At 37.4% G+C, this 27500-nt stretch overlaps 3 protein-coding genes across 10 annotated transcripts in view; all 3 read right to left on the reverse strand.

Annotated features, from left to right (window-relative positions):
- Nucleotides 1–27500, reverse strand: part of mphosph6 (M-phase phosphoprotein 6) — a 365175-nt gene that overhangs the window by 310916 nt on the left and 26759 nt on the right. The gene's annotated exons all lie outside the window — the stretch shown is intronic.
- Nucleotides 1–27500, reverse strand: part of dus2 (dihydrouridine synthase 2) — a 255375-nt gene that overhangs the window by 78274 nt on the left and 149601 nt on the right. The window lies entirely within an intron of this gene.
- The window catches only part of LOC110438397 (uncharacterized), a 140074-nt gene that overhangs the window by 30497 nt on the left and 82077 nt on the right, over nt 1–27500 (reverse strand). For 6 of the 8 annotated variants that reach the window (XM_073943421.1, XM_073943422.1, XM_073943423.1 and 3 more), the window contains 2 exons: nt 25890–25937; nt 13167–13289 (listed from right to left, as the gene is read on the reverse strand). In XM_073943421.1, coding sequence (XP_073799522.1) covers nt 13167–13289; nt 25890–25937 — 171 coding nt within the window. Of the gene's footprint in view, nt 1–3086; nt 5737–13141; nt 13290–25889; nt 25938–27500 lie in introns of those variants that run through there. The other 2 variants (XM_073943427.1, XR_012400545.1) reach the window with 2 other exon arrangements.

The raw sequence follows: 27500 nt of genomic DNA on the forward strand, positions 1-27500 counted from the left end.
TGTGTTCCACAGAAGGAACTAAAAGTAGAGAGTAAACAATGGTACTGTAAAAGCACAGTACAGTTATGATCTTATCGCCACATTATATCGTCATGATAATATACTATATGCCTTCAGTGATCTCCTGAAGATAAACACCAAACAAAATCACAACTGGAATAACTACAGCAGTCGCCATCTTCTGATCTCATATGAAGAGATTGCGATGACACATGATGGCGTGCGCATGTGCTGTCCCATTTCTTAGGGGTAACCGTTGAAGCCCTTACCCTTCACACTCTGTTTCAAGGGCCGAGGGGAAGAGGAAGGGATACAAATATAGATTTTGATTGGGCCAAAATCATGTTACTAAATTACTAAACTAAATAAAGTTCTACATAATCTTTGTGGATGCCCTTAGAAAGACAAACATGTAGGAAAATCTCTTCAAAATGCAGTTAGAAATCATCAGAGATTGAGAAAATACTTTTAAAGGCATTTTTCATATCCCTACAGCCTCTCTTTTTACAGCTCAGCGCTGTGATACTATTCTGTACGCCAGTATAAAGATGATAAAGTGACGAGCTCTCCTTATCCTCACACTTAAGCGTGACTTTAATCCTTTTACAGCGCAGTCTCCGAGTCCTGCTCTCTGATTGGCTGAGAGCTGCGGTTCGGCCCTGAGGCGTCTGGAGCGCTGCCTGTTTGTTAAACTAATAACTGCCGTGTCATTACACTATAATTAGACACAATGTTCATCTGTGTGTGTGTGTGTGTGTGTGTAAACAGAGTGCCGTGTAACAGACACACACATTAGCATGAATTAAATAGCTCATCATTGCAATTATTAATGTTGAACAGGAGCATCGACGTTGGCCTGAAGCTGTAAGACACCATCACCATGTTTTTAGACATATTAGCGCTGCTTTCAGTCTTTATTAGATCTTGAAAATGCAATGTTTTAATGCAACTTCAATTAATTATATACATATATTTCAATGAAATGCAGAGATTTATGTAGAGTGTGGTACTGTTTGTCAGTGATTTAAGAATGAAATGAATTATTAAACCCAAAAATAAGAGTATATACACTCACCGGCCACTTTATTAGGTACACCTTACTAGTACCGGGTTGGACCTCCTTTTTGCCTTCAGATCTGCCTTAATCCTTCGTGGTAGAGATTCAACAAGCTACTGAAAATATTCCTCAGAGATTTGGCTCCATATTGACATGACAGCAGCACACAGTTGCTGAAGATTTCCATGATGTGAATCCCCCGTTCCACCACATCCCAAAGGTGCTTATTGGATTGAGATCTGGTGACTGTGGAGGCCATTTGAGTACAGTGAACTCATGTCATGTTCAAGAAACCAGTCTGAGTTTTCTTGGAGATTTTCTTGGCACACTTTGGATCCATTAGTACCAATTGAGCATGGTGTCAACGCCACAGCCTACCCGAGTATTGCTGCTGACCATGTCCATCCCTTTATGAGCACAGTGTCTCCATCTTCTGATGGCTACTTCCAGCAGGATAACGCACCATGTCATAAAGCACGAATCATCACGAACATGATAATGAGTTCACTGTACTCAAATGGCCTCCACAGTCACCAGAGCTCAATCCAATAGAGCAGCTTTGGGATGTGGTGGAACGGGAGATTGGCATCATGGATGTGCAGCCGACAAATCTGCAGCAACTGTGTGATGCTATCATGTCAATATGGAGCAAAATCTCTGAGGAATATTTCCAGTAGCTTGTTAAATCTACGCCATGAATGATTAAGGCAGTTCTGAAGACGAAAGTGGGTCTAATCTGGTACTTGTTAGGTGTACCTAATAAAGTGGCCGGTGAGTGTCATTCTGTTGTAAAAACTCAACACTGAATTGTTTCATCACGGAAAACGTTGCGTTTATAAAATCACACTTGATTTCATATACGGTTGCAGGCCTTTGTATTTTAAACATCGACCGCTGTGCTAGGATAATGTGGGTGGTCAGTTTTAGGTGTTTATTTTAGCATGTTGCTATGCGGTTTCTAGGATGGCCGGTCAAAAAAAGGCCACCCGAAAGACTTTCTCCTGGATATGACGAGTTTGTTCTTCACGATGGGAATGCTTGCCTTAGCAAACACCGCAAATAAACCCAAAATACCCCCATATAAGAGCATTAAAGAGCAAACTTACCCCCTGGAAGTCCAGTGAGCGCATTGAAGTGATTGAAGACAACATGAATCAAACATTGCTGTGCTTAGACCTCTGACATATGATGATATACAGTTGAAGTTAGAATTATTAGCCCCCCTTTGATATTTTTTTTCTTTTAAATATTTCCCAATTGATGTTTAACAGAGCAAGGAAATGTTCACAGTATGTCTGATAATATTTTTTCTCCTGGAGAAAGTCTTATTTGTTTCATTTCGGCTAGAATAAAAGCAGTTTTTAATTTTTTAAACACCATTTTAAGGTCAACATTATTAGCCTCTTTAAGCTATATTTGTTTGATAGTCTACAGACTAAACCATCGTTATACAATAACTTGCCTAATTACCCTAACCTGCCTAGTTACCCTAACTACCCTAGTGAAGCCTTTAAATGTCACTTTAAGCTGTATAGAAGTGTCTGATGAATATCTCGTCATATATTATTTACTGTCATCATGGCAAAGATAAAATAAATCAGTTATTAGAGATGAGTTATTAACACTATTATGATTAGAAATGTGCTCTAATCTTAAACTGAAATTGGAGAAAAAAAATAAACAGGGGGGCGAATAATTCTGACTTCAACTGTATATATATATATATATATTATTATCAGGATTTGATATATCAGTCATATCGCCCAGCACTAGTGCAATTAAAATACTGTACAACAAACTCCTCTACACAGGATCTAATGAAAAAGCGACTCTAAAGAGAACGACTGCGAAAACTAATCCAATTCTACCTTCACCAACACGTCACACATCCAAAGTTGACCAGCACTGTTAAGAAGCTCAGGCCAAACGCAAAAGCAGATCTGGGTCCACAGATTAGCATCCGCACAGAGGGATTACAGACACCTACTCCCGTTTCAAAGCCTCCGCTGTGTTTTGAAGTTTTTTTTTTGGGGGGGGGGGGGGGGGTCTGAAAAACTGAGTCTAAAGGCTAAACTCTCATTTGGTTCCTGTGGGATCTTCTTCAGCTTAATCCCCAGATCCTGGTCTCATCTTCTCTTGTTATTCGATCGCCCTCAGATCAGTGACTATGAACAGCGCCTTCATTAATTTCTCTTAAGAAGATTAGCGAGCCCTTGGATGTTATTGTTTGCAAATCTGATTTCCCCGGTGTCGTATTCTAGTAAACAACTGCATTGCGATGGATGCAGCTGACCAGAGGGCGGCTTTACTCATTTACAAAGCACACAAGTTATGCCGGGTTCAGACTGCATGATTTTAGCCACGATTTTGATTCGCCGGCAGGTTTTGAGTAATCGGCGACAAATGATCAGGTGAATCAATACTTGTTCACGCAAGTAACAATCACACAGTGTGAACTATCAAGACGCCATCTGAGAGAATCACTGATCAGCCGCAGACACTCGCCAGATATTTGGCATGGTAAATATCTGGAGCTGTCGGCGAATCAAAATCATGCTGGGTGAAATGTGTTCTGATTGAAAATGACATCACCGATCACAAACAGCCAATGAGAGAGCAGCATTCACCATCTGCAGGCCAGCGATAGGATGGGGAGAAGTTAAAAGGACTTCTTTTCTGTCTATTCGGACCCAAGAAATGATGAAAAAACTAGCGTAAAGTAGTCAGGAGCAGCCGTGCCTGTTTGACGTTTCATCTGAGCAATACCACAACCGATCGAAAAAGAAAAAAAGTGCAAGAGAAATTGCTAATTTAACTTGTCTTTAGGAAAAAAACTCATTTTATTTGGACTTATTATTTCTTAAAACAAGACAATATGTTAGGCTAGTATGTTGGACTTGAAACGAGACACATGTTTTAAATAGGACAATAATGTTCAACCTTTATTTAGGCGTACTCACACTAGGTACAGTTGCCTCAAACCGGGCCAAAGCACGCTTGCCCCCCCTCCCGTCTCCCCCGACGGCCCGCGCTCACACCATATCGGGCCTCGGCACGCTTACGTCATCGCTGCTGCTCTGTTCAGTGAGAAGCGCTCTCTATGGCAAGCCTTTTTAGCATTTAAATCTTTGTTCTGACTCGATAAATATATTAAGAGATATCTCTAATTATATTTTGACTAGTCATAATTATAACTCCACTAGTCAGAATAACAATTAGAGATATCTGCAATTACAATTGTACTAGTACGAAATCAGATTGGAGATATCTGCAAATATATTATGACTAGTCATATTCCTCCATTGACTTCCATTGAAAAATATTTGCAGATCTCTAAATGAGTTTTGACTAGTCACAATTGTAATTAGAGATATCTCTGAGTTTTTACTAGTCATAATACATTTGGAGATATCTTTAATTCGTCATATTTAGAGATATTTATAAATATATTTGAAGATATCTCTAATTAATTTACTAATAGTCGAATTACAGTTGTAGATATCTTGAATTGGATTTTTGACTAGTCAAAATTCATTTAGAGATATCTGCAAATATTTTTCAATGGAAGTCAATGGAGGAATATGACTAGTCATAATATATTTGCAGATATCTCCAATCTGACTAGTCGAATTATAATTATGACTAGTCAAAATATAATTAGAGATATCTCTAAATATATTTATGGATAGTCAGAACAAGGTTTAAATGCTAAAACGGCTTGCCATACGCTCTCACCAGTAGCACAGTGGAGATTTCTCTAGTTATATCGTTTCAGTCGTTTGTTATGCAGTGACATGCAGTCAAATATTTCGCCAAACAGTCCTTAGGGATGCGGTGACACGCAGTCAGATATTTTACCGAACAGATCCGCCACTTTTGCCGCTCATAAACAATCATAAAGCTCTCGTGCTGCAGGAATGAGGAGGTCTGCTGAAGGCGCACAGCTGTCATGCAGTGAGGAGTTCTCGTCTTTAATAACTATGGCAGTTTGCGTTCACTGAACAGTAAGAATGATTAATAAATCCATATGAAACAGCCCCTTAAAAGTCACGTCTCGCTTTCAGTTTGGGTTTTGGTGCGTTTTGCACTCACACACAAGCGTACTGCGCCAAAGCCCAAGTGAACCTCGCTCAGGCCCACCTCTTCCAACCGGGCCAGGGCCGGCCAAGTGAACCGTGCTTGAGCCCGATTCAGCGCACTCACACTTCTCAAACGATCCGGGAAACGGGCCTGGGCACGGTACGGATGGCATAGTGTGAGTAGGCCCTTACTTTATACGGTTACATTTATATATAGTTTAGTACTCGGTTCAATTATATTAGTCAGTTTCATACCTGAAAACTACTGCTAGATACCCGAAACATCGAAAAAGCAGTTTATTTTGGTAGTATATTGGCAACATTACAATCATTGGTGGCTTTTCCGTCTGTTTATTACTAAAGACATCATATGGTGAACTGTACTGAAACCGTGACGCTAAAAACAATTATAAAAACCAGATCGATAGCAATTGTGAAGCACTGCACTAACATGCTAACTATACTATGACATGATACTAATACTATGACATTAAAAGCGGGATAAACTAATGAGAAGGTTTTCTGTGAGCTCTTCTAGTGACAAAAATACAGGCAAAATGGACGGTAATGAAGTGTGCTGGTACTCACTGTGATGAAGTCCTGCAGATGTGAAAATAAAAAGCAAACGAGTGTAATGAGATACTAGAAATCACTGTACAGTACTAAGATTGGGTACCGATACCCATGTATACCTTTTGTTGCGTTTTGAAGTGAGGAATGTCATGTCCCTGGTAGGGTTTGGCCGATAGACGATGCCAGGGACGATGCCAGCCCTGGCACTGTAGCCACACCAGCCCACATTACCACACTGACACAGCCCCACCCAAGGACACGCACATTCACTACTTATATTGGTGTACAGATGGTAAAATTATATAAGCAGTACCTATCTATTTAAGAGATATTTAAATATTTAATGTATGTGACTGGAACAAAAGCAACCCATTTATATATGCAATCATGTCATTCATTTTCTTTTCGGCTTAGTCCCTTTATTAATCTGGGAATCAGCAACTTATCCTGCATATGTTTTACACAGCGGATGCCCAATCCGAATTGGGTTACCCAATTCACAACTGGCCTACCCAATTCACCCATGACATGTGTTTGGACTTGTGAAGGAAACCAGAAGGAAATCCACGCGAACATGCAAACTCCACACAGAAACACCAACTGACCCAGATGAGGCTCAAACCAGCAACTTTCTTGCTCTGAGGCGACAGCACTACCTACTGCGCCATCACACTGACCCCTTTCGAGACCTTTTTTTTTTTTTTTTTTTTTTTTGCACTTACAATTTGTTTGACATTCTTGCCAGATTTTGATTACATCCGAGCAGCCTCAGATTGGGTTGGCCCATCTCGAAACCAGCCGGTTGTTGCCAATTGGGCCAATGCTTAACATTTACTATTATTCTTACTATTATCATCATCATCATCATAATATTCACATCTCGCACAAGATAAAAGCTGCCTACATTTAAAAAAAAACAATACATATGAAAAAATAAATTAATAAAATAGGTGACCGGCCCACATTTAAAAAATGGTCCGGCCCTTCTGGCATTTGCCAGAATTGCCAGATGGCCAGTCCGCCCCTGGACGATGCCAGGAGTTGCACCAAATATGTGCTCTTGCTTTAAGCCATTCTCATTAGTTAGTCATCAAACACCTGACAACTGCTTGTGTGTGGACTCTCCTGTCGCAAAATGAAGAGGAAAGTCCTACATGATGGAAATAGTTTGAGTGCAGTGTTTACATGTCTGTACTGCACTCCAGTAATGCCACTAAAACCAGAATATTAGAAAAATGTCTTAATTCCATTCCCATTTAAATCGATTATGACTTTAACTGGATTAAGATCACCAAACATTTGTTAAAAAAAAACTATAGTCACTGCCGCACAAAATCAAACACGGTCAAAGGATGAACCACACAAAGTCGCACTCAACCAAACCGCGAGGATCCACCAGGGAGTTTGATTGGGAACGAGGCGCTAATTAATTTGAGGAGCCGCTATCTAGCTCCGTATCTGCGTCTACAAACCGATGCTTCAAAACACAATGAGCTTCATTTCCCCAGGAGACGCCAATGCCAAGTTCAGCCCTTTTCAATCCCGCCAGGCAATTCCAGCCGCGCCATTAAATCCACAAAGCCAAATGTAATTGATTGATAAGGGCCCGAGATTAACCGGAGTTTTTGTCTCTCAATCGTGATGGCCGCAGAAGATGCCGTCCTATCCCATCAACACCAGCGCCGTTATCTGATCCCAGCTAAGAGCATTTGGCCATTACTGTTGACCTAAAAAGGACCACCGAAAACCTCCATCTTTGACTGGCACGATCTGATGAGAGTTTCCCATCTTATCTGCGAAAGACAATGAAGACGCGCTCGCAGCTCGGAGAAGTGCATTGTGGGCTACAGGAGAAAACCTGCCTGCTCTTTTGGAAACGTCCTGTTGTTGTCTACGTTAGCATCACTTACACAATGAAGCGTTCGGCTGTTATCTGCTAGCATGCTAGTTGTGCTGGCGTGATTTAAAGTGTCCTCTGGTGGGAGACAAAAGTTGTGTGATGAGCCTGAATCTCACAGGAACACGTCCAGAATGACATAAAGATCCGGATGGAGATTGTGGGAAAGGCTTGACTTTGAAAGCTCCTGTAAGAGCTGTAAACACCATCTGGGTGTTGGTGTCACTGTTTTATGGCTTTTAAGATGAGATTAATTTGTGGGTTAGGGTTTACAACTCATGCGATTAACATTTTATAGTCTATATTTAGCTTTTATTATATATATATATTTTTAAATGATCTATTTACACTCACCGGCCACTTTATTAGGTACACGTTACTTGTACCAGGTTGGACCCCTTTTGCCTTCAGAACTGCCTTAATCATTCATGGAAGAGATTCAACAAGACACTGGAAATATTCCTCAGAGATTTTGCTCCATATTGACATGATAGCATCACAGTTGCTGCAGATTTGTCGGCTGCACATCCATGATGCCAATCTCCCGTTCCACCACATCCCAAAGCTGCTCTATTGGATTGATATCTGGTGTCTGTGGGGGCCATTTGAGTACAGTGAACTCATTGTCATGTTCAAGAAACCAGTCTGAGATGATTGAGCTTAATGACATGCTGCGTTATCCTGCTGGAAGTAGCCATCAGAAGATGGAGACACTGAGGTCATAAAGGGATGGACATGGTCAGCACCGATACTCAGGTAGGCTGTGACATGATGTGACAATTGGTACTAATGAGCCTAAAATGTGACAAGAGAATACCATTACACCACCAGCAGCCTGAACCGCTGATACAAGGCAGGATGATCCATGCTTTCATGTTGTTGAGGCCAAATTGTGAGCCGAGCATCTGAATGTGTCAGCAGAAATGGAGACTCATCAGAGCAGCAACGTTTCTCCAATCTTCTATTGTCCAGTTTTGGTGAGTCTGTGTGAATTGTAGCCTCAGTTTCCTGTTCTTAGCTGACAGGAGCGGCACCCTAATCAAAGTCACTTACATCACCTTTCTTCCCCATTCGGATGCTCGGTTTGAACTGCAGCAAATCGTCTTGATCATGTCAAGTTGCTGCCATGTGATTGGCTAATTAGAAATTTGAGTTAACAAGCAGTTGGACGGGTGTACCTTATAAAGTGGCCGGTGAGTGTATAACAGAAATGGCAGTTTTGGAAATAACCATCATTTTAGTAAAAAAAAAAAAGCAGTGTAATTATGTGTGTGTGTGTGTGTATATATAAATACACACATACACACACACACACACACACACACATATATACATACATACATACATACATACATACATACATACATACATACACACACACACACACACACATATATATATATATATATATATATATATATATATATATATATATATATATATATATATATATATATATATATATATATATATATATATATATATATACACACACACACACATACACACACATCATTACACTGCTTTTTTTAACTCTAAAATGATAAAAAAACAGAAAAAAAACAAAAATATTGAGTAAATGTGTGTAAATCTATATTTAATTAGTTTTTAAATTACCTTCAGTAATATTATTGACTAATATGAAAATGTTCATTTGATTTATGTACAATGCAATTTGTACAGTCATATTTTCTGTCTTTTAGTAGCCATTTTATACGAGAGACTTGCTTTGTTTACCAAAAAAAGTTAATCAAATTGGATTTGCATTTTAAACATGGAATAAAAGTTAAAAGGATATTATTTTTTATTTCACATATTAAGGTTTTAGTTATGATACTCCCAAAATAATTCAGAAGAAATCCACATTTTTACCAAAATTCTCAGCAGAAATAGCAAAAAAAAAGTCCACAGATTCCGTCTGGCCCTGATTATAACCTAAAAACAAACAAGCTTTTCTTGATATTTTTAGGCACACTGCTGAATACACACAGGATGTTCAGCAATACACAAATAACTTTACAGATGAAAACAAATTAAAGATTAAAAAGTTATATAAAAGCCACTGCCTCCACGCCTTCATCACCTCTGGGCTTTTTTCAGTTTATTCATGACAGTCTGCATTAGTATATTATCATTATTATTATTATTATTATTAGCAGTATTTTTATTATTACTAGCGGTATTATTTATTATATGCAGATTTATATTTGTTTAAATAAACACAAGTTTAGACTATCCAGCTGTGGGGTTTTGGAGACGTCTGCATCACTATATGAGGCATAAGAACAGGACGCGTGTTAGGATATAACTCAGTTTTCTGACCACACTTCGTTATTATTGTTCATTTATTCCTTTGCTGGAGATCTGAACTGAATTTAGAGAAAGTTTTGGTACAAATCTTTGCACTTAAACTAAATTAATTATGTGAGCTAATGGATGTCTTCAGTGGAGTGAGTTCCCACTGTTTTCTCACTCTACCAAAGTAAAAGAGCAAAGTGAAGAGTGAAAGTAAAGAGAAAGTAAAGAGGCTGAATGGAGGAGGCTCGTTCCTTATCCTCTCGCTGCAGATGCTCTGTTTAACAGTTTTCTCGCTAGTGAAGCGTTCAGTTTTTACACTTACAAAGTCCGCCATGTAAATAGCAAATACACCAATGGTAGAGGAGACTGTGATTGGTTTAATGCACTCTATGCTCAAAACACACCCATACCTCATTAAGAGGATAAGTACAACCCTGTTAGACCATGCGCAGGGGCACAAACCATATTTCTCTGGTAGCAAAAGTAAATTAGCACACAGCCTTAATGCTATTGCGCCATGTGCTTAAGACATCCTGCTTAGAGTGTTCAAATACAGCCCTAGCTCTGCATAAACCCTATACAGATTTTGTATTTCTGGTATAACCGACACTGTTAGCAGCATCTACAGAGGTGGTAAGTGCTCTTGTCAGTATCTCTGTACGCTTCCAGCAGCACCAGCCGCTCCCTGTCATCCTCGCTTGCCGCGTAAATTCACTAAACTTGCTGGAAATTTAATAAGAGCTGCTGCTTTGGGCCTGACACCCGCAGAGCAGCGACCCAGACACATATGTGATGATTTACAACCAGACACGCATCCGTCTGCCACCTTCCTCTGCTATGCCATGCTTTCCGTGCGCTTGCATCTTGCTTGTTGGGAAGTGTGTGTGTGTGTGTGTGTGTAAATGGCAGAATCCACAGCCTCAGGGCCAAAGGCTTCAGAAGTTAAGCCAATACAGGCCGCGCTCGCGTCCCAACAATATCTGGAAGTCGTCAGAGGGTTTTATTTTTCTTTCCTCTTCACCTTTAAAGATGACCCGCTCTGTTCGGACAGCACTATCAGGCAACAAAAACGCTCCTGGTCAAACAACAAGCCGTTCCTGTCCGAGCGCTTTCATCCAGGCTTCAAAAGAGAAACGCAATCCTCATCCTAATTAGCTTGACCCTCACAATGAGGAAACACAAACACTGCAAACACACAGATTCGGCACCGGCAGGAAGAGCGGCGCATTATGAGGAACATCAGGGTGTAATCGGATTACTTTTTTACAAGTAACTATATGTGAAGTGTTGCATTAGTATTTCGTTTATAAATATTTGGTTTCAGCTTTTCTTTTTCAAGATGCAGCACACTCAGTATTGTTCAAAATACTTATTTAAAATGAGCTGAAACTAAACAATTCTTGAGATTTTTTTTGGAGGGAAAACTTGGCTGTTTCTAAATATGTGTTCTTGTCTGTTCTTGCGTCCTCGTGAAACGTCATCAACCGTCGTCGAAGTACTGTTCCAATTCAAAGTTCACATCTTTCCAAGTACAGATGAAATTCCCGGTTGTGTTCTAGCTCTGCCCCTTTGACCAAGGATGCACCGAGTGGTGACTTGTGCAAACTTGCGAAGCTCAGGCATTCCAGAATGCATTGCAGCGTAACCAGCGAACAATAATGGTGGAGGAGAAAACCTGCACGGTTTTAAAAAAATACTCATTTACTGTGTCACAAAATAAAGTTAAGAGTTTTTCAGGCGAGAATGTAGCTGTTTTAAACTCGAATCGGCAGTTTATTCACAAAGATAGCGCGTCTTTGACTCAGCTTATGTGGAGTTTGACTCCCAGCCTGCCAGTGGGAGCTCCTTCATCACCTTCCCCACCGAGAGCAGCTTTACTTCAGCCAGTCCATCTCGTATGTACTGCTGGATCTTATCACTCCATTGTAGCTGCCAGCTAGCTCTATCAAACCTCTTCAGATGCTTCAGAATGCAGCAGCACGAGTGGTCTTTAATGAAGCTAAAAGAGCACATGTCACTCCGCTGCTCATCCGTTTGCACTGGCTGCCAGTCGCTGCTCGCATCAAATTCAAAGCTCTGATGTTTGCTTACAAAGCGACTTCTGGCTTTGCTCCTTCTTATCTGCTCTCACTTCTGCAGATGTATGTGCCCTCCAGAAACTTGCGTTCTGTGAATGAACGTCGCCTCGTGGTTCCATCCCAAAGAGGCAAGAAAACGCTTTCCCGAACGCTCGCGCTCAATCTGCCCAGTTGGTGGAATGAACTCCCTAACTGCATCAGAACGGCAGAGTCACTCGCTGTCTTCAAAACGCGACTAAACACTTAACCATTCAGTCTCCACTTTCCTTACTAATACGCAACTCCCTCTCTGACTCCTCCACTAACTACAAAAAATAAAATAAAATAAATTTACTAATGCTTTCCTTCTTAGATTTTACACACCTAAAACTTGCCTACAGCACTTCTTCATTGTTGCTCTTATAGTTGTGCAAATTGCTTTCTTGTCCTCATTTGTAAGTCACTTTGGATAAAAGCGTCTGCTAAATGACTAAATGTAAATGTTGTAGTTAAAACATGCTATTTAATTCAGCTTGTGAATATCTAACGGACAGTTTTTGGTCTTATAAATCTTTTATTTGTCATCAGGTGTGTTATTTTGTCAGTATTATTTTGTTATCTTTTATAATTGTTTTTAATTATGTTACCGTGTTGTACGCTGCTTGTCTTTGTTTACCAAATTGTTTGGCGTAATCTGTATTTCTTATCGTGTATGTCTTTATTTCTTATTGTGTATATACTTGTATAATGTCCATTGTAGTTTTTTAAATCTGATAATCAAAGACGCGTGCTTGTGTATAAGAACTCATTTTACTTCACATTTATATGGATTTAGGTTTACATTTTCTTAAATGAAAAATTTATATATATAATATTAATATTAATCATGCTTAATATAGTTGAATCATTTTATTGTTTATTTGCAGTTAAACCGATGAATCCATGGTGAGGTAAGTCACGTTATAAAGTACACTGCCGTTCCATTTGAAGAAGTACACGACTTCTGTCCTCGCGTCCTCGGTAGTTCGTTCTTCCAAGTCTGAACTTACAAGGACACAAGCCCGAACTTTGCATACTTGATATTGAGAAACAGCCCTTGATTGTTTTGTTCTATACACTTAAATTTGTACGCTAACTTAATCGATTTGTGTTGGGACAGCCTGAATTCATTGTGTAGAACCCTGCATTTGTTCCGCCGGCCTCACCTTTCTGCAGACGAGCGTTGGGTCCTGTTGCAGAAGCAGGTACAATGTAGTGGCGTTTCCCAGAGCCGCACAGCGCAGCCAATCCCGCTCTATGGGCTCCAACTGAACACGAGGAAAGAGCGACTGCAAACAACACAAGAAAACAACGAATGCGGAGAGTTATCGAAAGAATAGATGTTCACCAGAAGAACAGCAATATACAGTATAGTCAATAGCTATGTTTCAATCCACCTATTAAAAAAACGGTTGATGGAAACGCCCTAATGCGCATACATTTTGAAAATGCGCATAACTGAGTAGGATAAACTTTTTAATCAATAAAAAAAAGATGCGCATAAATTATGATGGAAACACTTTTCCCGCATAAATTCCAGTATGCGTATATGAGAGCAATATCACACGAGTAAAAGTGTGATATGGCTGTATATCGGCACTGGTTGGAGGTGTACGTTGGCACAAGGCTGCAGGCCGAGAGCCTTAGTGCCCCAACCAGTGCCGATATACATCCATATCGCACTGCTACTCGTGTGATATTGCGTTTATACAACAGTTTGACGGTATAATGGTGTATATAAAAACAAAATCAAACATGGAGAGTCTCAAAAACCCTTTTGTATGAGGAACTACTTCCGCATTGGATTCAAATCATAAGCTGACAGTAAAACAGCTGAGCGAGCATCTTTTAAACTTTAGATCTGTAGTGTCTGCTTTTTGCTGGCTGTATGTGGGCGGAGTAATACACAAAGGGTAAAGAGGCTGTACGGGTGCTGATATTACTTAAATATATCACGGCTATCAGCCAATCAGATTCAAGAACCAGGCAGAACTGTTGTGTGTGTGTATATATATATATATATATATATATATATATATATATATATATATATATATATATATATATATATATATATATATATATATATATATAATTCAGATTTATTAAATTACAATGGTCAATAATTAAATTCAAGTTCAAATTGTTTTGGCATATTATTAGCTCCATAGTTCTGTGTGTATTGCTAGTATTCTTCCACATATCCTTCAAAGCGTTCTGGTTGTGTTTTGATGCGCTTTCTGACTGCTGTAGCTGTGAAGTAACTCTAATCATTCAGCGGAGTGATATGGAGGTGTAATGCGTAAAAAAATCGGCCGGAACTACTTTAACTGTGCATTTAACTGACAATGGGGCCTTTTTCACAAGACTGTCATGACGCGTTTAATGGTCATCGCCATCTTAAATCCTTGTAAGTTTTTAATAATTAGATTGCTTTTAAACGTATGAACATTTATATGTTTTTCTGTAAGTATTTTATCATCTTTCCATCAAATAAAAACAGAAATACCGCAAATGCGAGGCGTATGAAAAGCAGTGTTCATGAGGGCAGGACATTAAATTTAACATTATTCCTCCTTCTGTTTGCTGTTATCAGTCTCCCACTATTGTTTTCCTTCTTCTGAACGTCTTAATCACACCATCGTGGAGTTTTTCTTTTATTATTTCAGCCAATAGGATTGTAAAATATTGTACTTTCCCATTCACTGTGCTCTCAGTTACCAACTACGACGACTTCTGGTGCTGAGAAACTCCCTAACGACACACCTTAAAGTGCTCATCAGCCAATCAGAGTCGAGCATTCATCGGCCCTGTAGTTTAGGCATAAGTAATACATTCCTGCGCTAAATAAGTCAGCAATAAAAGTGCCTTCAGCTCCGTTTCACTTTGACCTCTCCTCACTTCTAATCTGCGGCCGGTTCCAGGCTGCCTCCTCCTAAACAGAACCAGACCAAGTTTCTTGTCACACTGATCAATGACCTGTGACCAAGTCTGGGGCCCTGCAGACACAAGGGCCCCGTTGTTCAATCCGACAGAGCGCATCGGGGATCCAATGCCCAGATAACACCGTCCCAGAAAAGAGCGGCCGATCCCCGCTCCGCTAATCCTCATGTTTAGCACCTGTTTATGATATGACAAATTGAAACCCCCAGCGTGAAGGTCCTGACATTATTGCCTTTCTGTTCAAAACATTGATTCAACATGGCAACCGAGGGGCTGCCGATTGGAGCCAGGGGCCGAGTGTGGATATTGACATGTGTGTCTGATAAAAGATGAAGGAACTGAGATGCAAACTAGCGCTGCACAATATGTGGTTTCAGCATCGACACTGCAATGCAAATATATATATATATATACAGATAAAATTAGATTATTAGCATGAATTAGCATTTTTACCTCACATTTAGGACTATTTAACATGCACGCTTCTAGAATGAATTAGCCTGTTGTTAGCGTGTTTCTAGAACGAATTAGCATGTTGGTAGTACATTTGAAAAGAAAATGTGAAAAGAATTATCTTATTAGCAGGAATTAGCATTTTTACATTACATTTAGGATAATTTAACATGTTGTTAGCATGTTTCTAAAATGAATTAGCACATTGTTAGCATGTTTTAGAACAGCATGTTGTTAGTAGGTTTGTAAAACGAATTAGCATGTTGTTAGCATGTTTCTAAAACAGTTAGCATGTTGCTTTACATTTGAACATGTAAAAAACTGAATAGATCGACAGATAGAAATAGCATAACACGAATTAGCATTTTTACCTAGCACTGAACATTATTTAGCATGTTGCTTACAAGTTTCTAGTAGAAAACAGCATGTTCGCATGTTTCTAGAATGAATTAATATGTTGTCAGCATGTTTCGAAAAAGAATGAGTATGTTGTTCGCACATTTCTAAAACAAACAAGCATGTTGGTAGTACATTTGAAACAAAAGACCTAAAAAAGCATGAGTAGATTAATTAGCTAATTAATTATATAGTGTGAAAAGAATTAGCTTGTTAGAATGAATTAACATTTTACCTAGCATTTAGCATTATTTAAAATGTTGCCAGCACGTTTTTAGAATTAAAATGTTGTTAGCATGTTTTGAGAAAAGATTGCATGTTTGCACATTTGTAAAACGCATTAGTGTTGGTAGTACATTTGAAAAAGGTATGAATAGATTATTAATTTGTGCTAATAAGCTAATTCTATCTTTTTTACCTAGCATTAAGCATAATTTACCATGTTGATAGCACATTTCAAGAATTAATTAGCATATTAACATGTTTCTAGAACGAACTGGCATATTGTTAGCATGTTTCTAGAATGAATTAGCATTTTGTTTGCACGTTTCTAGAACACATTTGAAAAAAAAAGTCTGAAAAAGTATAAGTAGATAAATACAACTAGCTTATTAGCATGAATTAGCTATTAGAATACTTATACGTATTATTTTAATCACAAGTGTCCGCAAATTTCATCCGTCATTTTTAATCGCAAAAAAATAAAAAATAAAATAAAAATCACACACAAAAAAATAATAATAAAAAAAAATTGCGAAAAACTAGAGGGTCTGATATATATATATGGCGTTCAGCATAAATCACTACACCATATTTTTTTTTAATTATCCATTTCTCAGTGAATACATGTCATTTATTTTGGTGCATTTGAACAAAAGAGATTTATTAAACAGATATATTTATTAAAATAACATTTTAGACAATGAACATCTTTACAAATAGAAAGAAAATACATTTAAATTCATGCAGAATAATGCAAAAAAACAAATACAATCTACAAAATTGTATAAATATTTTCCAATTGGTGACGTTTTTTCCTCGCTGCTCTCGCTGACTCTCAGTAGTGGTTATTAAACCACACTGAACTGAACTTAATCTTTGAAAAGTGAACTACACTGTTTCAATTCACTATGATCTTTTATGTGAAGCTGCTTTGAGACAGTCTACGTTTCCACAAGCGCCATACAAATAAAGGTGAATTGAATTGAATATATTTGTGCTGGTTTTTGGACAGTTATCATCATTTATTTTGTTAGTTGAGCTCCAGATTTGGCTTCAGTACTGACTAATCTAATGTATATGCACAAATATAATCCTGTAAAGCTTCCTATAGAACATACTCCTGTAAATGAGTGAATAGTGAGGGGTGAACTCATATGCTGAGCACTGTATATATGCACAAAAAGCTAAATATTGCAATGTAGAGGTGTTTTCCAATAGCGTGCAGCCCTAATTCAAACCCTTAAATAAACAAACAGATCACAGAGGCAATGTTAGAAACAAACAAAGCCAGAACCAGCAGAGGAAGAGGAGGCTTTGTGCCCTCTGACCCCGTGTTAAAGGCAGAGCGTGCAGAAAGACGGAGGAAAGGGCCTGCTGATCAAACGAGCTGACAGATGAAGGCGAGGGTCTGCGTGACCTTGACTCTTAAACTACAGCCGAGTCTCCAGACGAGAAAAAAAACACACCCTGACTTGTGAGATAACACTAATCAAAGACAGCTCATTAGAAAGCAAGCACAATCTGAGTGAAGCGTCACATCCAAATGTGGTGTCTGATGAATCAAGGCACCAGAGAACTGCAGGGTAGATGTTACCTGTATGTTCAAGCTCTAGTACTGCACTACAGAACAATATCAGACTGACGGTGTAAAAACTCTCCATAAGCGTGGCACGGTGGCTCAATGGTTAGCACTGTGGCCTCACAGCAAGAAGGTTGCTGGTTCGAGTCCCAGTTGGCATTTCTGTGTGGAGTTTGCATGTTCTTCCCATGTTGGCGTGGGTTCCCTGCAGGTGCACTGGTTTCCCCCACAGTCCAAACACATGCGCTATAGGGGAATTGAATAAACTAAATTGGCCGTAGGTGTTTCCCAATGCTGGGTTGCAGCTGGAAGGGCATTTGCTGAGTAAGACATATGCTGGAATAGTTGGTGGTTCATTCCACTGTGGCAACCCCTGATGAATAAAGGGACTTAGCCAAAGGAAAATAGATAGATTATTATTATTATTATCTTCCTCAAAACATAGGGGGCGCCATTGTATGTACACCAATGGAAACTGGTGGTCATGTCCGGTACTGCACCCAAACAAAATACTACTAAGAGCTCATTTTTTTGAGATATAAACTTACAATTTTACAAGAAGGTAATTTGTTGAAATATTTAGCTTTTATTTTTGGTCTATTTTAGGCTAAACAGGTTTAATATATATTTATTTTATTTTATTTATTTTTAATATATATATATTTTATGTATTATAATAATTTAAATATGTATTGTTTTATTACTTTCATAAACAAAGGAATATACTTTTTGTTTTGCAGCTACAATCTTTAAACAGCTATTCTCTCAATAAAATCTATGTTAGCCATTTAGCAACGAGTCTACAGTCACCCGGCAGACAAAAAGTCCTACGAATGACGCGAATCGGCGTCTATTGCTCAGTGAATTTGTTGCGCGAATGAAGCGAGTAAACTTAAAATACTCAAGCGTCTATTTACGCGCAAATAGCATGATTTATCCGCGCCTGCCGTGTCTGGTGTGAACACAGCACTAAGGGTTAAATTTGCAACACCAAGTCACAATACAGCTGAAGTCACAATTATTCGCCTTCCTGTGAATTTATATTCATTTTATTTTTTCAAATATTTCCCAAATTATGTTGAACAGTTTCTGGAATTTTTCACAGCATTTCCTATAATATTTTTTCTTCTAGAGAAAGCCTTATCTGTTTTATTTCAGCCAAAATAAAAGCAGTTCTTAATTTTCTTAAAGTCATTTTAAGGTCAATATTTTTAGCCTCCTTGAGCAAAATTAGTCTTGTAGTTTTGTCTCCAGAACAGACCACTGTTATACAATAACTTGCCTAATTACCCTAACTTTACCCTAATTAACCTAGTTAATTGTCCTTTAAATGTCACTTTAAGCTGTATAGAAGTGTCTTGAAGGATATCTAGTCTAATATTATTTACTGTCATCATGGCAAAGAGAAAATAAATCAGTTATTAGAGATGAGTTATTAAAACTATTATGATCAGAAATGTGTTGAAGACAATAATCTCGATGTTAAATAAAAATTGGGGGGAAATATACAGAATTGGTGAATAATTCTGACTTCATCTGCATATATTCTGTACATAAATCGAAGATGACTCATTAATATAGATCAATTACAATATTCAACATCAGATCTATGACATCACACATGAACTGATGAAACATGAGAGAAGGTGGCTGCGTGTAAACGTCACACAAACGTATCCCATGATGCTGAGGAAATTCCTGCTGTGAGAGGGCAGACCCCAATAACAAGATCTATAAAAATAAGGGTGACATCCTGCAGCTACAGTCAACAAACAGCGGATGATTGATGAAGACAAACTGTTGCGCTGACGGACACTGTGAGATATTTCTCCAAGACGGGCTGTCTTGCGTCGGACACATGAAAGAGCCTGAAGTCTGCCTCTCAGACGGATCAGATGTCTGCGCTCCAGCTGTTTTTTTTTTTACTTGTTTTCTTCAGGTTTACATGTCTCAAAAGTCTACGATGATTGGAAAACCATGTTGGCGTATTTACAGGGGCTACATGTAGGAACTATTATCTGCCTTTCCATTGCCAAAGTGTAAACAGCTTGAAATGAAAGAATGAAGTAATATAACTGCTTTAAACCTAGAGTTGTGAGTATTTCTTAAAGGAACACTACTCTTTTATTGGAAATAGACTCATTTTAGAGCTCCCCTAGAGTTAAACAGTGGAGTTTTACTATTTTTGAATCCATTCAGCTGATTTTAGGGCACTTTTAGCTTAGCTTAGCATAGTTAATGGAATCGGATTAGACCGTTAGCATCTCACTTAAAACATTCCTATTTAAAGCTTGATTGTTTTGTAGCTACTTTGTTTACCAAGACCAACCGACAACAAGGTGACCCAAGTTGTTTTAGGTCGATATGGCTAGGAACCACACTCTCATGAAAAACCCCAAAATAAACTCTCAAAAAACATGCTAAATCACAAATGAGTTAGGGGTGTGGTGAGGTCTACACTTTAACATATACACCCTAAAACACGTTGGGTTATTTATTTAACTCAATGGTTGAGTTAATAATATTTAGTTCCTTGTTGGGTTATTTTTAACCTTTATTGGGTTATTTATTAATAACTCAACCAGTTGGGTTAAATATTTGGTGTTTTAATGGGTTATTTTTAACCTTTATTAGGTTATTTATTAATAATTCAAACAGTTGGGTTAAATATTTGGTGCTTTGTTGTTGTTGTTTTTTACCTTTATTGGGTTATTTATTAATAATTCATCCAGTTGGGTTAAATATTTGGTGTTTTAATGGGTTATTTTAACCTTTATTGGGTAATTTATTAATAATTCAACCAGTTGGGTTAAATATCTTCTGCTTTGTTGGGTTATTTTTAACCTTTATTGGGTCATTTATTAATAGTTCATCCAGTTTGGTTAAATATTTGTTTTTTTAATGGGTTATTTTAAACCTTTATTGGGTTATTTATTAATAATACATCCAGTTTGTTAAATATTTGGTGTTTTATTGGGTTATTTTATCCTTTATTGGGTTATTTATTAATAATTCATCCAGTTTGGTTAAATATTTGTTTTTTTAATGGGTTATTTTAAACCTTTATTGGGTTATTTATTAATAATTCATCCAGTTTGGTTAAATATTTGGTGTTTTATTGGGTTATTTTAACCTTTATTGGGTTATTTATTAATAATGCATCCAGTTTGGTTAAATATTTGGTGTTTTATTGGGTTATTTTAACCTTTATTGGGTTATTTATTAATAATTCATCCAGTTGGGTTAAATATTTGGTGTTTTATTGGGTTATTTTAACCTTTATTGGGTTATTTATTAATAATTCATCCAGTTTGGTTAAATATTTGGTGCTTTGTTGGGTTATTTTTAACCTTTATTGGGTCATTTATTAATAATTCTTCCAGTTTGGTTAAATATTTGGTGTTATGGTGGGTTATTGTTACTCTTTATTGGGTTATTTATTTAATAACTCATCCAGTTGGGTTAAATATTGTGCATTTCTACAGTCAACTGATTTCACTGACACAGAACAGCTGTATTAATGTGTGTGCGTAATGTTGTTTTTGCATTATAAAGTTTATTTAAGCTCTAATTTCAATAATATTGTTTTTGTTTTTTTTAAATCAAATGACCTCTCCGTGTCGTGTTTTGTTATATCCATTTCACCAGCACTAATTTGATAAAACAAAAACTTCATAGCAGATCTATTAAAATGCTTAAAAACTACCTTCGTGTTCATCATCAGTTATTTATTTATTTTATTTTTATTTATTTTTTTGAGGAAATGATGCACACATCTCAGATATTCAGCCGTCATTCTCACTTTTAGGACCCATCAGAGACATCAACCCGATAATAATAACAACAATCATTACACATTATATAATGGTTAAGCCACTTTTTGGCAAAAATAACCCAACATCTTAGTTATTTTTGTAACACAAATTGTTGGGTTAACCCTAACAACTCGATGGATTGTGTTAAAATAACCAAAACGACCCATCATTGGGTTACCTGTTGGATTATTATGACCAACTGTTTTTTGAGTGCATATATGAGATGTGTTGATGAACTAGACCCAGCACCCGGTGAACTCACACCAGCACGCTGACGCTGAGCATGCCTGTTCAGACAGCAAATGCTAATGCGGAAACCGCCGATCTGGGCCGCTAGCTCTGTTAGCACTGACAGAAAAAGACAGCCAGGTCAGAGTCTCGCTCGCCGGGAGAGCAGATACCAAATCAGCAAGTTTTCTGCCCTTTGTGTGGACACCAGGGATGACATGCTGGAGCTCAGGCTACAAACAATACAGCAAGACAGATTAGCATAGGCTAGCTAAACTACTTGTGGTAAAATGCTGGTTATACAAATGTAAGTCAATGCACCAATAATGAATGGTTTCTATAATTTTACTACTTAAAAATGGCTCATTTTTGTAAGGTACACTGAATTTCATTGGATTTACTCTTTTTTTGTTATCGGCACTGTAAATGGTAAACGTTGGTGGACAGCCATTTGTAGGTCTCTACAGAGATGCTCAATTGGGTTTCAGTCAGGGCTCTGGCTGGGCCATTTAAGAAAGGAAAATCCATGGTTACTATAATATTACCATTTAAAAATGGCTAATTTTGGTAAGTGGGAAGAAAATGACTCATTGTAATTAAAAAATCTTTATAATCTAAGACAGTGGTTCTCAAACTGTGGTACGTGTACCACTAGTGGTGCGCAGGCTTCCTTCTAGTGGTACACGGAGAAATGAAATGTCATATACATGCAACACACATTTCAAAATGTATGAAAAATTATGTATATAATATGTCATATATGACATATAGCCGATATTTCTGAGGTAATCTGCCATGTTTTTTTAACTGTGCAGAGTTGTAGCTGCTTTACTGGGCCTACTATGCTACTGTATTTCAATACTGCTCATTTTGGTGATACTTGGAGAGACAATTTGTTTCTGAGGTGGTACTTGATGAAAAAAGTTTAAGAACCACTGATCTAAGTGGTTGCAAACAATTTATTATTATTATTATTTCCTTTATTTAGTAGTAGTAGTAAACTTTATTGTCCTTGACAGGAAATTTGTTATGGGCATCACCATATTGCTGCAGACATTATATAAAAACAAACAATAAAAACAATACAAAATACAGCAGTTACTAAATTTATCAGGGTGCTTTCACACCTACACTTTTGTTTCGGAACGCGTCTCGTTTGCCCAGTTAGCGCGGTTCGTTTGGCATATGTGAACAGGGCAATCGCGCTCTGTTCCATGCCAAAGTAATCGCTCCGAGATCGCTTGAATGAGGTGGTCTCGGCTCGATTAAAACGAACCCTGGATCGGTTTGATTGCAGTGAGAAAGCGATACGATCCGAGCGCGGTTATATCACAGTGTTTATGGATATGTAATAGGCTTACGGCTATATGAAGAGAGAATTATGAGTAGGACGGGAAGTTTCGCGAGTCTCCGGATGCCCGCAAACGAGTGATGATCTCCCGGTAATCTCGCGTCTCCCTCCCGGTCCTCAAATAGGCATCGTCACGCACCCTTCTCACCCCTCCCCACCGTGTCTCTCCTCAGACACGTCGCGCGCTCACGCACCCTGTCAATCACCACCAAACCACCACCTCTCCTGACAGCTTAGCCGGACGCTGCAAAATAAACCCTGACACTCTGACCAATGTGAGGACAGTTTACTCGCACGTGACTTGTTTTAGCTCTTTTGGTCCGATTAGAAACTTTGCAGTGTGAAAGCGAACCGCTCCAAGAGCAAAGAGCAACAATGTTACAATTTTAATCTCTGTCCAATCCTTTCCACCTGATTGAGGACACAATTCTCATATAAAACTTGAGGATTAAAATATTCATCGTGCCCGACAATTTTCCATGCTGTCTTTAAGAGATGCATCAACTTAGATTCACACTGAACAGATACACAATTTAGCCAGGAGATCACATTGAGACAGTACGGCCTCTTCTTCGAGTGAGAACAGGTCAAAGACCTGGAGACCTGGTCATTTAATGGGCTGAATTTCAATAAATTAAGTTGAACATTACTATATTTAATTAGTTTGAGTACATTCAGCCCATATCAATTGTTTATTGTTTGTTTATTATCACAAAAAAACTATGAAAAAACATGTTTAACTTTGGTAAGAGCAGAAGCTAAATAAAAGAAAGATGTTATTGTAACAGTAAAACTAGTACCACATGAACAGATTGGATGATGGTGACATGTTTGCGATGCCTTCAACAATCTGCTCACTCAAATGGAGGATTTTTTTCCTTGTGTATGAATGAAGAATAGGTAAGGTTGAGGTCAGGACTCGAGCCCCGCTGAGAATTTATCACCCCAACATAAAATTAACAAGAGAAAGGAGCCGTAATTGGCGGGCCAGTTGGTACCCGGCCAATAAAGTTTACAGCGAAGTTAAAATGAACGTTTACGAGAGACAAACTCCCCTCGTTTATTCTGAAATTAATGTCTCGGCTTGTTTATGGCTCCGTTGCCTTCTGACATCCACTTTTTAACAGAAACGCTCCCAGCGGCACGTTTATGATGTGCTTTATTATGTCTCCTCGAGATTCATGGGCATCAGTGCTAATGCTCTGTGTTTAAATGTCGACACACAACTTAACTCAGTGGCTTTTGATTGTGTAAATTGTGTGGTCAATTCAAGTGCACTAATACGTTTCATCCTCATCAAGTGTTGGCGCTGTTTCTCTATTTCTATTTGTGACCTAAAATGTCTTTGCAATCACTGAAACCACACCTGTGTGTGTTTCTAACAGCAACAAAACACTTCTGTTGTAAATAGGCTCATTTTACTGCTCCCCTAGAGTTAAACAGTGGAGTTTTACCATTTTTAGGTTTGGCGAGAGCACTTTTAGCTTAGCATTAGCTAGGCTTTGTTCGGTTACACTGAAATTTGGGGAAAAATATTCAGGAGGGCGAATAATTCTGACTTCAACTGTATCAGCGTGTATTATCTGTGTGTGTGTGCGTGTGTGTGTTAATGAGCTTCTGCTTGATCAATGCTGACGGTGAAGTTCACAGCTCAGGTGAGAGAAATGTCACCTCCACCGTAATTAAAAACACAAGTGTCCGCCGAGGGAGCCGTCCTTCATCCGGCTGCATGCTGATCTGGGACCAGCGCTGTTTACACACACCAGAACAGCTCAAATACAGCTCAGCTCGCCCTTTCTGACATGGTGAGGTGCGGATTATTGATTTACGATAACAGCAGGTCCTTCTGCGGGACAGTATGATGTAATGTAAGGTAACATAAGCATGTCCGATATAAACACATACAGTTGAGGTCAACATTTTTCGCAAATTGCAAATATTTCCCAAATGCTGTTTAACAGATTCAGGAATTTTTCACAGTATTTCCTATAATATTTTTTTTTTCTGGAGAAAGTCTTATTCGTTTTAATTCAACTAGAATTAAAGATATAAATATTAAAGATATTAAAGATAAAGATTATTTATAAAACTTTATAAATAAAAAAAATTATATAAAATCGTAACAATAATTATAAATAAAAAAATACAAATTCGTAACAAACTTTATTTAAAAAATAAAAATCGTAATAAACTATCAATAAAAAATAAAATTAAAAATCTAGAAACTTTATAAATAGAAAATCAAATAAATATCATAAAATTTATAAATTTACAATAAAATAAAAATCGTAAAAAACTTTAAAATAAAATAAAATAAACATCTTAACTAACTTAATATAATAATATCATTTTTATAAATGAAAACTAACATAATAATTGTAACAAACTTTATAAATAGAAACTAAAATAAAAAAGTAGAAACTGTAAAAAATAAAAATAAATAAATAAGTAACAAAATTTATACATTTAAAATAAAATAAAAATTGTGACAAAATGTATAAATGAAAAAAGAATAAAAATCATAACAAACTTCATAAATAAAAATAAAATAAAAATCGTAGCAAACTTAATAAATAAAACAAAAAAATAAATAACTCAAAAGTAAAAACTTTATAAATTAAAAATGTAATAAAATCGTAACAGACTTTATAAACAAAAAATAAAATAAAAATTGTAAAAAAAACTTTAATAAAAAAAATAAAACATAATTATTGACAAAAAAACAAAATAGTGCCACCACTAAAACTACACTGACTAAACCTTAAATACAAAATAAATAATACATTTCTATATACATTACAAATGCATATATTTAATATTTGCATTTAAATAAAAAGCATTATTAAAAAGTATTTTTTAATACTTTAATTAATTAATTAATTGATTAATTAATTTGACGTACCAGAACTGAAGACGCCGTTACACTGCGAGTGTCATCCTCCACATCGCTCTGTACAACACAACAAAAACAATTAACACTCAACAACTTATTTTTAATTAGATTTAATTGACATAAACTAGCTGTACTTTAAATCACACTTTAACTTCCACTGTGATTGAAAAAATAATGAAGTTTGGAATATTCATGACGTCACAACCACAAGCTCATTAACATACGAGCATCCACATTTACATTTAAGGGCACAGTACATTAATAAAAACAGTTTCATGGTAAAGGCCAAAAAAAGTGCTGTTTAGGAATGTGCTCAACAGCAGTCAAACATTAGCGAGAAATTAATGTTTTCAAAATTTCAGTACCGATTGGTACCGTATTCCAGTATTGTGACAATCCTACTATACATACTGTATATATTATTCAAGCCTGGACTCTGAAGGCCATTCCATGACTATCTGTATATTATACTGAGCATAATATTCAGGTCTGGACTATGTGTATGCCATTTCATGACTGTCTGTATATTATGGTGTACATAATATTCAGGTTTGGACTATGTGGAGGCCATTTCATGACTGTTGGTTTATTTTAAATGTACACAATATTCAGATCTGGACTCTGTGTAGGCCATTTCATGACTGTCTGTATAGTATACTGTATATAATATTCAGGTCTGGACTCTGTGTAGGCCATTTCATGACTGTCTGTATAGTATACTGTATATAATATTCAGGTCTGGACTCTGTGTAGGCCATTTCATGACTGTCTTTTGTTTCACAAGTCGTTTTTCTCTCCAAATATGATTTCATGACATTAGCGGTGTGTTTGGGATCATTATCATGTTGAAAAACATAACTTTTACAAATGAGGTGTTTTCTAGTAGGAATTTAAAAAATAAAAATGACATGACAAATCTGTACTTTTCAGCATTCACAATCTCATCAATTCGGGCAATTCAATTCAGCACTGCAGGCAGAAATGCAGATCAAACCAAGACAGAGACTCCAGTGATTTATATTCACTCCTCCATCTATCTCTAACTCTTTCCTTCATACGGCTTAATCAATAAGCCCCCCAAAAATCCAACTAGAACCTGTACTTTCTGGTTGCAGTTTAATAAAGAGAATGAGAAGTAATCTATAATGTCATTAGACCCTCACGAAATCATCAAATGTAACCGGGGACCTAAGAGTTTTGCACAGTGCTGTATATATAATATAAAGATGATTATCAATACCCGGATGAGCATGCGTTCAGTTGTTATCAGGAAACAGCATACCCTGGACCTTGATTTGCCAATCAGAATAAAGTATTTGGTGTGTAATAAAGTGTAAAAAACACTTATAGCCAATCTGTATAACAAAAAACTACAATACTCTTTTATTGCACATCTCCATCCATCCATCATTCATCTCCAGGAGGACGCACGAGAAGAAGAAACCCCTCTGAATAAATAATGTGCTTCTGCGCATGGACTAAATGGTCATATTTGAGCATAAAGTCTTCTTCTTCAGCACAGTCAGTCAGAGTGTGTGTGTGTGTGTGTGCTGTCAGACGCGGTGAAATGTGCATCTCTGACAGCAGTTTCAGCTCTACTGTCAGACTGGAGCGCCACGC

The sequence above is a fragment of the Danio rerio genome, chromosome 25, assembly GCF_049306965.1.
Source record: "Danio rerio strain Tuebingen ecotype United States chromosome 25, GRCz12tu, whole genome shotgun sequence".
NCBI lineage: Eukaryota > Metazoa > Chordata > Actinopteri > Cypriniformes > Danionidae > Danio > Danio rerio.